Below are 15,848 nucleotides of genomic sequence, written 5' to 3'. Positions count from 1 at the left end.
AGTAACAAGAAACCAGAAAGCGCCAAGCCAGAACTTTGAATGTTGGCCTCAGGCACTAATAGCAGGTCACTAGGTCACCTGCCCTAATTCGAAAGAATATTACATAAGCACACACAAACCCCCCGGGGCCCGCTCGCTTATGAGCCCGACTAGTTCTGCCTCTCGAAAATCGCAACCTCATATCGACGTTCAACCACCAAACGACAACCCGGTCATTTTCCCACGAACCCCTCCCGCACAGTCAACATGTCCGACAACGGGGACGTCGAGGTCGCCTCTTTCAACGTCCTGCCCAAGGAGGTTCTGGCCGAGCAGGGCAGCATCAAGCTGTTCAACAAGTGGAGCTACGATGATGTCGAGATCCGGGATATTTCCTTGACGTGAGTCTTTCTATCAGGTCCTCTATGCGCCGAGTGAATTCCTGCTTTGTGCGAGGATCCGAGTCGAATTGGTGGAATGGGAAGACTTTTCGGCAACATAAGGGGGATATCGAAATTCCTTATCGAAGGAACACAACACCCTATGGGATTGGAACTTGGTTTTCTTCAGCGCACAAAGCAGGACATCGGCAGCAGATGCGAGGACCGGCAATCACGCGACTATCAGTTTTACAGAGGTGCTGACCTGCCATCACAGCGATTACATCCAGATCCGCTCCCCCGTCTACCTCTCCCACTCTGCCGGTCGCTATGCTGCCAAGCGTTTCCGCAAGGCTCAGTGCCCCATCATCGAGCGTCTCACCAACTCGCTCATGATGAACGGCCGCAACAACGGAAAGAAGCTCCTGGCTGTGCGCATTGTCGCTCACGCTTTCGAGATCGTATGTGCCACTTCGACCAGATCGACTATCAACTCGGGCACTAACATTCGATTTTATAGATCCACATCATGACCGACCAGAACCCTCTCCAGGTCGCCGTTGACGCCATTGTCAACTGCGGTCCCCGTGAGGACTCCACCCGTATCGGTTCCCAGGGTACCGTCCGTCGCCAGGGTATGTGCACAGTCTTATCTCTCTTATCTCGGCCCGTCTAGTGTCAAATGACTAACTCGCCTCTAGCCGTCGATGTCTCTCCCCTCCGCCGCGTCAACCAGTCCATCTCTCTGCTCACCATCGGTGCCCGCGAGGCCTCTTTCCGCAACATCAAGAGCATTGCTGAGTGCCTTGCTGAGGAGCTGATCAACGCCGCCAAGGGTTCTTCCAACTCCTACGCCATCAAGAAGAAGGACGAGCTCGAGCGTGTCGCCAAGAGCAACCGGTAAAGTGGTTGTGTTGGCTTTGTTCTCCGTTTGGTCCTCTGTTTACGTATACTGGAGTGGACGGGGTTTTAACCGGGATTCAATGGATTCGCATGCATCTGCAAGGCTGTACATAATGTGATACAGTCAAGAAGGAAGCACGATCTTAAAAGGGAACACATTCGGACGGCTTTCTTTGTAGTTGAGATGCGATCATGAAGACCTTGGGCCGTAAAGGCCCATTTCCTAAAAAAAAAAAAATTCTTTTGTTTCAGTTTTTCAATGGATCAAGCATAGTAACGACAGACTGAAAATGGAATGAGATAATTGTATTGTATTTATATGGAAATTGAAATGGCGAAGAGCTATCTGGTAGATATGTATTTTGATAGGAACGCGGTGAAGTTCTAGCCAGTTGATATGCCAAGGTTGAGATTTTCCATCGCTTATCGATACGCAGAATACGGAGAAAAAAGTTTCGGACTTCAAACACACCTTTCCCAACCACCACATTTCATATTTCCCACCTCAAAATGGTGAAAAGAAAGCTTGGAGCCTTGGAAAAGGTCGAGGCTGACCTGTACGTACACCGTCTCTGGACTTGGCCGATGCGCTCGTCAATTAGAGGCTTCAGTCCGACTAACATCTTTGGCGCTTCGCAGGCCTAATTTGCAGCACAAGATTAAGAGAGATCCCAAGTAAGTCATCTGCACAGTTTTTTCTATCGTCCATTGCATTCGACCGGGACTAATTGTCGCCTTGCGCCATTCAGATCTTACATTGAAGATTTCCGCGCCCAGCACTACCAATATGAATCTCATCGCGAGATTTTCATGGCGGCGCCCTCATCCGCTACAGATACCGGTATAATCTCTCTTCGGGATCTTATTGACTTCATTTCCCATGTGGCCGACTGTTACCCTGGAATCTGCAAGGACTTCCCGCAACAACTCATTGACATGCTTATGCAACACCACCTGGTTTTGGAGACAGAGCTGCGGGAGAAGCTCGTCGGAAGTCTGGTGCTGTTGAAGAAGAAAGATCTTGTGGACTCGGCAACGTATGATGGCTCACTCCTTCTTTCCAACTGTCAATTCTAACCGTTACTTATAGCCTGTTGCACACTCTCTTCCCCATCCTTGTCGCTACACCTAGCAAGACCCTGCGGGCTCTGCTGTTCCAAAAGATTCTTTCTGAGCTCAGAACTGCAAATGCAAAGACCACGAATCACAAGCTGAACCGCACTATGCAGACTGTCCTGTTCAACTTGGTCACATCGGATCGCACATCGGCTAAAGGCCTGTGGGCAATCAAGATCACTAGAGAGCTATGGAAGCGTCAAATTTGGACTGAGGCTAAAGCTGTCGAGGTCATGAAGGAGGCAGCCTTGTCACAGAATGAAAAGGTCATCATTGGCGGAGTTCGTTTCTTCCTTGGTGGCGATAAAGAGCGCGAGGAATTGGAGGACGAAGACAGTGATGAAGAAGTCAACGTTGGCCAGGTGAAGCACCAACTTACTATCAACAAGAAGACTAGAAAGAAGGCTCGCGTTGCTGAAAAGGCCATCAAGGCAGTCAGAAACAAGGAGCGCAAGAAGGGCAACCCCATTTCTCTCAACTTCTCGGCGCTTCATTTGCTGCACGACCCTCAAGGATTCGCGGATAACATGTTCTTCAAGCATCTCCAAAACAGCAAGTCTCACTTGAAGTTGGAGCAAAAGCTCCTAGTGCTGCAGCTGGTGTCCCGTCTGGTTGGCTTGCACAAGTTGCACATCATGCCACTCTACTCTTACTTCCAAAAGTTCCTTACACCCCGCCAACCATCTGTGACCTCGTTCCTTGCGTCCCTGGCCCAAGCTTCTCACGACTTGGTGCCGCCTGATGTTCTCGAGCCTCTGGTTCAGAAGATTGCAAATGAGTTCGTGTCCGAAGCATCAGCAGGTGAAGTTGCTACGGCCGGTCTCAATGCCATTCGTGAAATCTGTGTCCGTCAACCTTTGGCTATTGACGAGACCCTGTTGCAGGATCTTGTCATGTACAAAAAGAGTAAGGATAAGGGTGTCATGATGGCCTCCAAGGGTCTTCTCAGTCTATACCGTGATGTTGGTGCACAGATGCTCAAGAAGCGTGATCGCGGCAAGGAAGCTTCAATGAGCTTGCGCGCTGGTGAGAGGCAAGAGAGGCGTTATGGTGAGCAGGCCGTCGGTGAAATTGAGGGCTTGGAACTCTTGGCCAAGTGGAAGGACGAGGAACGTCGCAAGAAAAACATCGAGAAGGGTCTGCCATCAGATGCTGAAGATGATGAAGAGGAGGACGAGGAAGCCGCTTGGGCAGCCTGGAACGTCGAAGACGACGAGGACAGTGATGTCGACGGTGAATGGATCAATGTGGAGGACGATGTTGACATTGTACTGAGCGATTCCGAGGATGAGGGCAAGCCCGGACCCTCAAAGAAGGCTAAGCAGGAAGAGGAAGCCAAGAAGGACGGTGAAAAAGAGGAAGAAGACGAAAAAGCCATCGATTTCATGAAATTGGCTACCACCCGCATTCTCACGCCTGCCGATCTCGCCAAACTGGCTGAGCTTCGCGCCCAGGCAGCAGCCGAGGCAGTTCTTCCAGGCAACAAGGGTCGTGTTGCTGCCCCATGGACCTCCCGCCATACCGACGACCCATTGACCGCTGAGGAGATTGAAGGTCTTGCTGCTCTGTCTGCTGCCAAGGCCACTCGTGAGGAGCGCATTGCCCACGCTCGGGAAGGCAAGACTGATCGCTCTGAGCACATGAGCAAGGAGGCTCGTCGCAAGGAACGCAAGGAGGAGCAAGGAAAGAGTTCCACCAACAAGGAGAAGGCTCGCCGTAAGAACTTCCTCATGACCCTGGGCAAGGCGCGCAGCAAGAACAAGAGGAGTTTGGTGGAGACCCGTGCTGTTCTTAAAGCGCATCACGATCGCAGTAAGAGAGGCGGAAGGAGAGGAAATGTGGGTAACTGATCTCATATTGGGGGCCACCTTTTACAAAAATAATGATTGCTCGTTATATACATCATTCTTGTCATCACATACATCGAAAGCCTGCACAATAGACACATGTGTCCTGTATCTTGGCTACTATAGCTACTCGGAGACTTCCAGGTAAAACATGTTGTAAATCAAAAACACGGCTTACAGTGTTCTACGCACGAACTATATAATCCAGCTCTATACTCCGTGCTTCTATGGAGTATATATAGGTACGGAGTAGTTGGCCGACGCGATTTCACGTGATTGTCCGCAATTCGAGGGCGTCCATTGACGCGTACCGCGTTAAGTGGCGCCCCGTTGCCTGAGCAGCCTCACCCTCTTTTCTTTTCTTCTTCCTCAAGTCCTTGCTTCCCCCTACGTCACTTCCCCGTGGTCAATTTGCGCACACACCACTACCTAATTTTCGAAATCTCATATCTTTTTGCTTCTCATTCACGAGTCTTTCTTCACAACCTCCTTTTCCACAATGCCCTCTATCAGCCGCCCCATGCCACCCAGCAGCAGCGACCTGTCGAAGCGCCGACGCTTCCAACCTCCTATCACATCCTTCTTTACATCCGCCACAGAACCGGTGTCTTCTGATACACCTGCATTGTCGCATCACCACCATTACGCCGCAGCAACCTTCTCTGCCACCCCTCTCGTTCCTGCCCCAGTGCAGTCTTCTCTTTTATCGGTCGGAATGCGGGTCCGGAAATCTGTCGCAGACGGATACAAAACCCACATGGCCAAGCTAGAAGAGAAGGCCCCGCTCGCTGCAGCTGACGCTCAGACCCCCACTATTCAACCCTACTACGGCAGTCGACCCTCGGAATTGTCGCCATTCTCTGGTGCTGGTAAATCCTCGTTCAGTCATGATGAGTACCTTGTCACTGACGATGGTGATGCATACTCGATCCCATCGAGCAGCCAAGACTCGACTGCATCGTTTGCTTTGGGGGGTCAAAAGCGCCCTCTAGAATTAGATGGTGATATGCTTATCAATGACGATGCCGAGGAATTATCCAAAAGCCTGAGCGGCCCCTGGAGTGAAAGCACATATGGACGAACTATTCTCTCTCCAACTCTCGGCCAGGGCCGCAGGATACTTTCTGTGCGTCCCAGCAAGGTTGAACGGCCAACCATGGAGTTGGATGATTTTGAGGAAGCCACTTTCCTCCGTCGCCGTGAAGAAGTTGAGGCAGAGGATGTGCGGATGTATGGGGCTTGAACCATTGATTCTTCTCTATTCTCCTTTACTCTACGACTCAGCCCGCATTCTTGCTTGTCTTTGGGTCTGGAATCAAGCGGGTTCCATTTTCCAGGCTTGTATTATACCCACGATTGTTCTATGTTGTACCATATTGTCTTGTATTATTATTCTTCCCAGCTGCAGTGCAGTGAGTGTGAATGAGATATATCTTTGCCAGAGATTAATTTCTATATATACTATGTACTACGGAGTGCATGTAGTAAAATTAAAGAGAACCCCTATGTGTAGGCTTGTATACAACATAAGGGCCTCATCCACGAAGGATGTATGTGATATATGCTATACTTTTTCCTTGTGGCTATCTAGTCTTGTGTGGCATTACTTGGGAAGTAGCTTGCAAACATTTGAAATTAATATTTGTCAATGATATCAGACATCAGCCTTGAGCTAGAATAACCCTTTAATCAAATGAGCATGTTCTTAAAGCAAACAAGATTGAGTCACACATCCATATATGTAAGCAAGATAGGAGACCTCGCATGTGTGTTGAAAGAAATGGAAAAAAAAAGAAAAGAACCAAGAGTTGCCAAACATATATATCCCCATATCATTTGACACGGACCTGAGCTATTCCGTACATTCAAAACCGCCAACCCCGCAATCTTGCCCAGTAAACTCGAAGCCGCAAGAATCTTGGGCGCCGAGGAAGAGGATGATTGTCCGATAGCACGACCACTGTCTTTGTTGTGCGGCCGCGATGTTTGTCATTGTTGAGAATGGTAATAGTATCCTTCAAGATTGCGCCAAAATCCACGTCCACATCATCGAAATGTCCCAAATCGATATCTGGACAATCTTGCATATCTTCCTTGAGTGCATGTTCGTTCATTCGATACCGAATCCGTGGATTTATCCAGGTGTCGTTGGAAGCCATGGTGCAGTGTACTTATTCCGGGAAAAGAGAGTGTGAAGATAGGACGCCAAAGACAATATGTTCCCAGGAGTATAGATAGTCGGAAAGTGCTTGAAGTCCCAACTTGGCTTAGTCCATTTCCTTCGTCTGAGGAGAGTCCCTGGTTGACAGGAGGATTAGGTTTTAAGCTTATGACGTTGGTTCCTAGACCATTTAGGGCACCGGCCCATTGAGTTTCAGCTGTAGGATCACATAGTACATGCACCTACTCCGTACAGGTATATATAGATGGGTAAATCCCTATTAAGTTGAGCATATTCAAATGAGGGTTATAGAATACCGCCCCTCTCTTCCATCAGTATCTCCCTCACCTCCACATAGTCTGCGTCATCTTGATCCAAAATCGAATCCTCCTGTAGTTTTTCTAGAACCTCCAGCACATAATCATGACAATCCCATTCAACAGTCTCGTTGTCCACAGGGACACTCTGTGCAGCACTCCTTACTCGCCCGACATCGCTCTCTCTGAGGACAGCGACGAAGAATTGTCGGAGGAAGGTCTTTGATGTCTTCGGATCCTCCATGAACGTATTGTGTTCAAAGTGTGGATGTTCGCCGTCGACTTCGAGAATCTGATGCTCTTGCCTATGCTCTATATGCAGCGCCCAGTGCAGGTAGTTTCCATAACGTGGTCGGTAGAACACAACAAATAGCTTTGCAGACATCCTAGCTATGAAACTCAGTATGCTTGTTCTAGAAGGGGCCTTCCAAGGCCATGGGGGCTTGCTTACCCTTTTTGCTCCTTGGAGATAATAAGTCGGATGGGAATGATGTGAGAGGATACTGAGAACTCCCTCCAGCTGGTCGAACAATTATACGACCCTGAAGATGACAGGGGATTCAAAGAGACCATTTGAAACAAAATAAGAAATTGCAGCAGCCGACGTGCATGGCTGCCTGGAGTAGGGGTGCCTGGCGTATCAGGCTTCATTCCAGCCATCCAACTTGAAAATATTGGCTGTCAGATAGACATTCGAGCAATCTTACCTTGATGTTGGCTTGCTTTTGCTATCCTGTATCGTTTACCCTACATTGTCGCTCGGCATGTTGTAGCCATCTTCCAAGATGGTTGCTGGAAGCAGATTAGTATGGGTGGGCGATTTCATAGTGTAGAATGCTCCATAATGCTACAATACAGAATGATCCAGAGAGAGAATCTTGAAGTAAAGTAAGATCATTGAAACAATTCAATTCCGCCATCGTTTCCAGTGGGAGAGACAATCAAGAGCACTATCCTTGTACATCCTAGAACGCCATACGTAAAGTCATATCCTGTCATCCAAAGAGATACTTGTGCCAGCTTTGTTTCCAGGGCTTCCAGGTTCCCCCAAACCGATGATTGATACAGGCATGCTCATTACTGAAGTCTTTCGACCCCGAATGCCGCTGCCCATTACCCCATGCATTGACTGGTAAGACACACAGTCCTCCCAGCAGCTTACCAGGCCTGGCTTCAGAGCCTTTGATACAGAGAGGCTCTTGAATCCCATGGAATGGCGCCCATGTTACACGAGGTACAGGCGAAGCCGAGGACGGTATGAGTCCACTATCCGCATCCACTGACTGCTGGACTAATGGGTGTGTAGATGGCAATGTATCCGATAATACATCGAGGATTGTATCTGTGAACACGCCTGGGCCGGTAATCTCCAGCGTATCCATTTCGTTGTATCCACCCTTCCAGAAACGGCTCTCATCAACGCGCCGCTTCGTATGGGACAGCACTCGGACGATGATCTCCCGCAGAAGCGGACTGAACCGTTGCGGCGCATAGATTGTGTACTGAACGAAGCCATACCGCCGGGCCCAATGCCACTCACGCATCTTTTGTGGCGAAGCGAAGGGCTCGTCGATCTCAATCCCGACGACTAGTGAGACATTGGCGTTGGCTGTGTTGCCTCCAAAGATGGTGTCACGCAATGAAGGGCAGGATCTGATGCTTCGCGCGGGATAAACGTCCAGATCTGCATAATAACCGCCATAGTACCACAGGATCAAGTAACGAAGAAGGTCGCCACGATGGACGGAGTGCGGGTATGATTTGTAGAGCCGGGCGATGTCTGGGATAGATGCGAGTGTCTCGGTGATGAATTGGTCAGCCCATTCGGTTTCAACGAGCTGTAGGATGCAATGTTAGAAGTTGTGGCTCGCCTTCATGAGCAATCACTGAGACATGACTTGATCAATATTTGGCTTACTTTATATCCCCAATCCGGGTTTCTTCCCTCAAACTGCATAGAATCTTCACTTCGCTTATCGACTCCTGGTAGCATGATCTGCCACAGCGTATCTGTCGCATCCTCATCGTGGTGCAGTTGCCCCTCTATTTCAACAGTGCGTAGCGCATTTGAGAGCTGGATTTCATATTCATAGTCCGGGTTCGCACGAAAGATAGAGTGGTGAAGATATTGCGGTCGGCCGTCTCCGTAAATTCTCGTAGTGCGAGTGTCTCGCCTGGATTTTGGGGGCTGAAAGCTGAAAACAACGAAGAGAATCAGTATTATGGCCACCAGGACATACTTGTGCCGGTTTGGGGACCCCAGGAACGAGCGATTCCTCATGGTGGGCGGTGAGGTGCAAGAGTCATAATGCGTATGAACGATGGTTAGTCTCTAGCCCTGAGGCGCAGAGGCTGCAACGTTTTTGCTTTTTGGGCTGTCAGCATGACACTCGGGAAAGGCTTCATTCGATTGGGTCCCTCTGATTGGTGTCACGATCCCGATACTAGTCCTCCTTTTGTACTAGTGCCCATAAACGGTCCTGGGATCGTCGGCTTACTCCGCTGCCTAATGGGGAAGGTAAGGTATCCAGGTACTCTTTGAGAGGCAGTATACAGGTGACCCGTTCAACTACCTTGAACAACATGATATTGGCTGTGAGGACCAGCATCGTCCTGAGCGAATAGGGCCAGATCAACGTGGGGCTGATAATCATTAGAATTCCTTGGCAATATCTTGGCAGAGTCTTAATCTAGAACTATGTATACGGAGTACGGAGTACGGAGTACATACTCCGTACAAAATGATAATATACGCTGACCTATGTTTTTATAGCATTGAAAGATGGAATTGAGGAATTCAAGATGTTTTAAGCCAAGATCGAGCTCTAACCATACCGAGGTACCATCATGATGTTTACTATCTCGTACTGACGAAGACCCGGGGACTTCAATTCCTCTGATCATTCACCATCCCCTAAAACGAGACGAAAAAATACTCAATTCCACATGCTACATGTAGGCAGGACCTTTAATTTTCTATCGTATTCAGATCATGTTTCTCCCCTTTCCATTTTTCGCTCAACTCTATTTTCAACTAATTCTTTTTCAACCTCCTACCTCCTCACCTACTAGATCGTTGGAGACTACAATTAATAAATATATGAGTTTGTGCTCATATCAAGGAGAAAATTCAGACAAAGAAATCAGCACTATGGTTAAGCCCTCACAAGGTAGTAAGGTTCTCAAGCAGTCACAGCAACTCATATAATGAATTCCGACTAGGCGGGCCAGCCCTAGCCACAAAGTGCTGATAGTGACAAGATCGAGATGTTCTTTGGTCAACGAAACCCCTTGTTTCTTCCATGGGCAGTCCATTGGACACATTGGACCATATGACATACAACAATCTCATGACCTCGGGGTATCTTCTTGCGCGGCCTTGCTCACTAGGCATACTTTTGACAGGGGCTTTGAAATCCCCAAGTTATGGGCCTCAATAGGAACTGATTACTTTGATGGGCTATATAGTTTATTCATTTACATATGCAGTTTTCTGTTTCTCGCGTTTATTTTCCTCGTTTGCTTACTGCCTTCCTTACTGCTGTCTAGCTGATTATGTCTACATAAGATTATTGACTACATAGATGGTCATAAGCTATTGTGACATATTTTCTCTCAGCCATTGATAGTTTCGACTTGTCGTTGAAATAGAAGAGAGAGTAACACCAGGAACGAGATATCTGGGTGTGTTGGAAGAGTCGCCAATAAAAGTTCAAGTAGTAAAAAGAAAGAAGCAAAGAAAAGGACAAGAGAACCCATAGCTCCGTCGCGTTGATCCCGCAATGCGAATCCACCTTTTCCCACTAGAAAGAAAGCGCTAGCCTTTAATCTTTCGCCGGACGCAACGCCAGTTTAGTCTCAACTTTCTCGCATCCTTGCCAAGCCCGCTCAACCGCTTGGATGGTAGACCAGACCTGCTCACGAGCATCCTTTCGACTCACACCGTCCTCAAGTAACTTTTCGTAGGGTGTGTGGACATGCCGAATATGCGCCTCTACAGCCAAAAGCGTTTTCTGCTCATCACTGATCATCGCCGTGCGCCCTACACGCCCCGATCCCTTGAGGAACGCATGCCCCAGGACGGTTTTGAGGGTCTCCTTGGGCATGAGTGGGAACTCCTTTTTGAGGAGATCTCGAGATTTAGAGAGATCCCTAGCATCCCGGACTTGTACTGCGTTTGCGCGTGATTCCTTTGTTGCGGCAGCTGATTCAAGAACCTCTTTGTGGATGTCTGTGGGCACGCGAATCCCTAGAGTCCTTTTGCCCGCGCGGTTCTGGGAGGAACTATTAGTGATCTCTTTCCAGGCTTCCAGGGTCCTATCTGATAATTTTGATTGTAACTTACATAGACAACATAGACAGTCCGCTCGGACTCTTTGGTCTTGCTGCGACAGTGTCGAGTGACATAGACATCACCCTTGGGAACTAGCACGTAGTCATCTGGCATAGGTACATATTCGACAATGTTCTGGTTGGATGTTGAGTAAGATGCACTCAAATTTTGCTGGAGTCTCAGCTCACCTTTTCAAGTGGATCATTGGAAACTGGAATGAGTTCCACCCATGCTCTTTTGGGTTTGCGACGCTTCTTCGTCTCGTTGGGTACTTCGGCGAGCGGTTGGGCCGGGCTACCTCCATCTCCTGGACGTGAATGACCATCACGAGTGCGCACACACCGTTTTCTTTTTCTGGCACGCGGCTTATGCTTGCGGGGTTTGGGTTTAGTTGTTGCCATGTTGGATGTCAATAGAGCAAGGAGGTTGATGGATGGTTGACACGGCGTTGGAATGTGACTTGCACATCAAATCCACTGGGGAACACCGGCAACATAGAGATCAAAGTGACATACTGTTTATTTTGGGACCTGAAACATCCCATGCTCTTTGATACTTCGACAGTTGGCGATCAAAGCAGATCAGGAACGGTGGCTGTGGTGTGGCGCTGTGGCTCATTAAGTGGTGCCTGAAGAATCGGGCTCCTGAATTAACTCCATCCAACAGGTCATAATCTGGCTTCGTTGGATTCGGAAGAAATGCAATCCATCGCTTACGCTTTCCTCCGTACCTATGTGATCATTCTAAGTACAACATATTTGAGAAGTGCGTCAGAAGTGGTTCCTGATGAGTTCCCATGTCCCAATCTTGCTCCCATAGGATTGTTTCGGACGGACTTGATACATCCTGAACTGCCTTCCATAAGTATGTAGTACCAAGCAGGTTCCCGCTTTATTGATTGTACTCCGTACGGAGGATCTGGTTCCAGACCAGATATGAATCCACAGGTCCATCCTATTGCAAGGGTTTACGTTGTGCTCCATACTCCGTACTCCGGACGGGGCGCGAGATTGGCGCTGGAGTACGGAATATCCACGGCTCATTGGCCGGATGCATCGCCCTAGAGACAGATCCAATGGAATAAGATTAGGATCATCCGCTCTCAAGGTGAGATCGGTCAAAGTTTGAGATGCAAGACAGAGGTTCACTGAATCCCTCAGGTGAAGAATCCAAGTAAGGAGGCCTCGGAGTCTGAAGGAGGTCTTACACCGATATACTCCCAATGTAGATCTACAATATCCCTACGAAGGACGGAGTAGCTCTCTACCAGGTACTCCGTACTCCGTACTCCGTACATTGTAGGCCACTTTGGGCACCCAGAGGACGCCAAGAGGACCGCCAGGGGTTAAGCACTCCGAATCCCTTCGACACAAAGGTTGAGTTTCCCCCTTTCGCCCGCAGTCCATCGTTCGAGGATCGGATTTGTATCTTCATACTTGGTCGGTTGTCCAGGGACTTGAAGATTCAGAGATTCAGAGATTCAGAAACACAGTCAATTGCTACCAATATCCGAGCGTCACATGTCGTCATTGGTGAGAGAGCTGGACCGGCTTCCCCGACCAACTCGATCTCGTCTGGGCCTGGATCGGCGCCTCTCGACAGGGTCTGAGCTGCCCAAGGGCTGATTCTACTAGTTCGGACCGGAGGAGATTATGTTATTACGTTGGAGATATCGGATTCGCATGCTTCATACCCACTTCTCCCGTTCCTGCATGAAGCATTCAAGTACTCCGTACTCCGTACAACATGCTACTTCGTACATATAGTACCTACACCACTCCATATAGGTCCTTATCGTCCATCGACATCAATGCCCTCCATCTCACGTTAGAAGACCCTGGAAGCTCTCAGTGGATACCTTCACAGTGGAGGCCTAGAAAAAGAAAAAGCCGAGTCCCCACGCGAAAAAAAAGAGAAAGAAAAAAAAAAGACGTAAAGGAATCAAATCAAAAATAGACCAAATCGTTAAGAAATTCCTTTTTTTTTAAAAAAAAAAGAACGACAAACAGAGCAAAAGAAAAACAAGTCTTTCCCACTCCGAGGCATTCCTCCTTTACCCCTTCTTGATCATCACTCACTCTACACCCCAAACTACAACTACTAGGAAGTCAAATGGACTAACTCTATGATCTTACTTCTCTCCAAACCCCCTGTCCTCCACATTCTCTTCGCTCAAAGTTGCCTGGCAGCTTGACCTTCAATGGTTGCTGGGTCTGTGTTGCTGACATGAGTTGGGATCGCCCCGTTCACAGGTATGCCAATCTCCCTTCAGAGCCCCCTTCCGTGCGGGGATGTCATATCTAGTCTGGTTCGGTGCTTTGTGAACCTGTCATGTATGCTATGCTATGGGAATACCGTGCTCATGGATTCATTTATGTTCAGTTTCAGCTATCCCAACGGCGAACCTCAAACTCCCACGAGGACCCCGAATACCTTCGGTGACTCGTTTCAGACCCCCAAGCTCGAATCTAGCTTTTTCGACCCCCGGGTAACCTGGGACACCTCCGATCCATATGCTTCGAGCCCGGAGCTCCTCCGCACACCGCAGAAATTTGGTCTAGGCTCGTCGAATGCGGCGAAAGGCCAAAATGGAGAGACGGGCGACTACAGGGGGAGGGTATCAGATGAGACGGATACGGCCAGACGGATCCGTCCAATGAAGCCTCTTCCGAGTGTGAGCGAGGATTACCCCCGGACAGTGGGCTCGGCCAAGTCAGCAGCCTCGATGCAAACGCCGCCGCCGACAAGTGCATCGAGACGGAAAATCCCCGAGTTTGGCCAGACCGATGGATATACACAGGACGCAACACCGGGGATGGGGGGCCATTTGGAAACCCCCAGTCGTCTTCTTGGAGAATCCCCCCGAATGTTTGGCAACTTTCAATCGTCGCCCGATTTGTTCCAGCTGGCTTCATTGGACCCCACGGGCTCACCTTTCTTCCCACAGCAACGACTCTTCTGGGATCATGATCTAGAAAACACAGCCAGTGAAATCCCTTTACCGAACAACAGGAGCAGTTTCAATACCCGTCAGACCTCCGTCGCTACAATTGCACACCATATCCCCCAATTACCTACCATTGATGGTACAATTGATCTTCCTGATTTTGGCAATGGCTTTGGGATCTCAGCAGCACCGCCAACTGACGCTGCCTTCTTTCCTGCGCCATTCTCGACATCTCCCCGGCTCCCAGTCACTAAAACGGAGGATCCGGCCTTGTTTCTTAGCTCCCCTGCGAGACGATTTGGTGGACTTCAGCTTACACCACAGACACGGTCTCTTCGTGGCCTGAGACAGCCCTATCACCACCAGGCGGAGGAATCAAGGCGCGAAGAACTTCTGCGTGCACAGGCATCAGATGGACAACGACGTGATCCTTTCGCTGCCTTCCCGAGCGACAGCGAAGAGGAAGATGACGACTTCACACCGAGGGGCGTACGACCAGGTTTGACCCGTAGTCTAACACATCATGGTCTATCTAGCTCATCCCGGCCGTTCAGTCAAGCCGGTGGTATGATGGCATCAACAAGTGGGATCCGAAAAAGCCCCTCTAAAGGGCGTTCGTCTCCCGCGAAACCCATGCGTCCTGCTCCACTGACGCGGGCCAACTCTACTGCCACCGGGTCTTTGACCCGGTCATCATCTGTAGTGCTTCGAATTGGTCGAGATGGCCGTGCAAAAGCTGAAATGGAGCCAGTCAACGAGGCACCCACAGGATTGACCGATCCCCTCACCGGTCTAGATCTAGATGGCTCTACAACCGAAAGCGAGGCAGATCCAGCTGAGTTCTCTGAATATCCCGTGCTACATCGCGCTCAGTCGTCCTTTCCCTTCTATGATGGCCCAAGGCCTGCACTTTCCCGGAGTGACTCGGGCTCTCGACCTCCCTCGAAGGGTTCATATACTTCCACCGTCGGCTCGTCCCACTCCGAGCGGATGTCACCCTGGACTGGCTCTTCTAAGGGTAGCGGACGAGCAACGTATCGAGGATCCCCGGATATCAAACGGACACCTAAACGACATTCGTCCCTGTTGCATTCGGACTCGACCTACACCCAGAGTAGTGTAGCATCGGATTTCTTGCCCGGAGAGGAGGAGGACAGTGGCGATGCTCAATCCGCTCTCCGACAGGTCCTCAAAGAACGTGGCCGGGGTCCCCGACCCTCCACAAATGGATTCGGCAACCGGCTCTCTCGGTCCCACACCTTTGCTCATCTCCGCTCATCGCCACCTCGCCTTGGCAGTGATTTTGACCTTCATGCCCGACATAATGCTTCTCCGACGACTTTGACTGACCCCGATCTTGCAACCCCCAGCACGGACCGTCATAGCAATCCCAGCAATGGTACACGATGTGTCTGCCGCTCAATGGATAACGGTGGCCATCTTATGATTCAATGGTGAGTCGCAATTGCCATCGATATCCATCTCCAAGATGACAAAAATTTATTGTTCTAACCGTATCAGCGAATCTTGTACGCATTGGTTACACACTAGATGTGTTGGGCTGGAGCGCGCAAATTTGCCCTCTGTCTATGTTTGTGTCTTCTGTGCCCCAACACCATCACGGCAGAACCGCACACGAACCTCCTATGTCCCTACGACGCAAGCCCCTCCCTCTCCTTTGGCCCATAAGTCATTCCGCTTCCGGTAATCCTGAAGCAGTGACTATTGTTTTGGATGCATGCATGTCTTGGAATGACCAGTGCCTCTTTTTTCATTTGTGTGATTCTTTCCCGCCAGGGCTCTTTTATACTCTGCATAAGTTGGGCCACCCTGCCCCATTCCATAATCGCCCTTCTCAGACCCCG

The 15,848-nt window shown here is 49.5% G+C and overlaps 8 protein-coding genes across 8 annotated transcripts; 4 read left to right on the top strand and 4 right to left on the bottom strand.

Moving 5' to 3' along the window:
* Window positions 1-246: 246 nt before the first annotated feature.
* N7457_005115 (40S ribosomal protein uS7) lies at window positions 247-1,263 on the top strand (the record flags this gene model as incomplete). Its single annotated transcript, XM_057176160.1, has 4 exons — window positions 247-380; window positions 637-820; window positions 880-994; window positions 1,061-1,263. The coding sequence occupies 4 exons, from the start codon at window positions 247-249 to the stop codon at window positions 1,261-1,263; spliced, it is 636 nt and encodes a 211-aa protein (XP_057030462.1).
* Window positions 1,264-1,772: 509 nt separating this feature from the next.
* On the top strand, window positions 1,773-4,228 carry N7457_005114 (SDA1 family protein; the record flags this gene model as incomplete). Its single annotated transcript, XM_057176159.1, has 4 exons — window positions 1,773-1,819; window positions 1,902-1,937; window positions 2,012-2,299; window positions 2,353-4,228. The coding sequence occupies 4 exons, from the start codon at window positions 1,773-1,775 to the stop codon at window positions 4,226-4,228; spliced, it is 2,247 nt and encodes a 748-aa protein (XP_057030461.1).
* A 496-nt stretch (window positions 4,229-4,724) lies between these two features.
* On the top strand, window positions 4,725-5,468 carry N7457_005113 (uncharacterized protein; the record flags this gene model as incomplete). Its single annotated transcript, XM_057176158.1, has 1 exon — window positions 4,725-5,468. One exon carries the CDS (start codon window positions 4,725-4,727, stop codon window positions 5,466-5,468), a length of 744 nt encoding a protein of 247 aa, XP_057030460.1.
* Window positions 5,469-6,090: 622 nt separating this feature from the next.
* Window positions 6,091-6,384, bottom strand: N7457_005112 (uncharacterized protein; the record flags this gene model as incomplete). The annotated part of the gene is made up of 1 exon (XM_057176157.1): window positions 6,091-6,384. One exon carries the CDS (start codon window positions 6,382-6,384, stop codon window positions 6,091-6,093), a length of 294 nt encoding a protein of 97 aa, XP_057030459.1.
* A 308-nt stretch (window positions 6,385-6,692) lies between these two features.
* Window positions 6,693-7,088, bottom strand: N7457_005111 (uncharacterized protein; the record flags this gene model as incomplete). Its single annotated transcript, XM_057176156.1, has 1 exon — window positions 6,693-7,088. The coding sequence occupies one exon, from the start codon at window positions 7,086-7,088 to the stop codon at window positions 6,693-6,695; it is 396 nt and encodes a 131-aa protein (XP_057030458.1).
* Window positions 7,089-7,698: 610 nt separating this feature from the next.
* Window positions 7,699-8,984, bottom strand: N7457_005110 (uncharacterized protein; the record flags this gene model as incomplete). The annotated part of the gene is made up of 2 exons (XM_057176155.1): window positions 7,699-8,541; window positions 8,622-8,984. The coding sequence occupies 2 exons, from the start codon at window positions 8,982-8,984 to the stop codon at window positions 7,699-7,701; spliced, it is 1,206 nt and encodes a 401-aa protein (XP_057030457.1).
* Window positions 8,985-10,527: 1,543 nt separating this feature from the next.
* On the bottom strand, window positions 10,528-11,437 carry N7457_005109 (DUF2293 domain-containing protein; the record flags this gene model as incomplete). Its single annotated transcript, XM_057176154.1, has 3 exons — window positions 10,528-10,977; window positions 11,049-11,171; window positions 11,225-11,437. The coding sequence occupies 3 exons, from the start codon at window positions 11,435-11,437 to the stop codon at window positions 10,528-10,530; spliced, it is 786 nt and encodes a 261-aa protein (XP_057030456.1).
* A 1,825-nt stretch (window positions 11,438-13,262) lies between these two features.
* Window positions 13,263-15,691, top strand: N7457_005108 (PHD finger domain protein; the record flags this gene model as incomplete). The annotated part of the gene is made up of 3 exons (XM_057176153.1): window positions 13,263-13,288; window positions 13,341-15,437; window positions 15,505-15,691. The coding sequence occupies 3 exons, from the start codon at window positions 13,263-13,265 to the stop codon at window positions 15,689-15,691; spliced, it is 2,310 nt and encodes a 769-aa protein (XP_057030455.1).
* Window positions 15,692-15,848: the final 157 nt, after the last annotated feature.

This window comes from Penicillium paradoxum, assembly GCF_028828445.1.
Source record: "Penicillium paradoxum strain IBT 22861 chromosome Unknown utg000005l_segment0_segment0, whole genome shotgun sequence".
Classification (NCBI taxonomy): Eukaryota; Fungi; Ascomycota; class Eurotiomycetes; order Eurotiales; family Aspergillaceae; genus Penicillium; species Penicillium paradoxum.
Note: the sequence above shows the minus strand (reverse complement) of the source record. Positions and strands in the feature narration are given on the sequence as shown.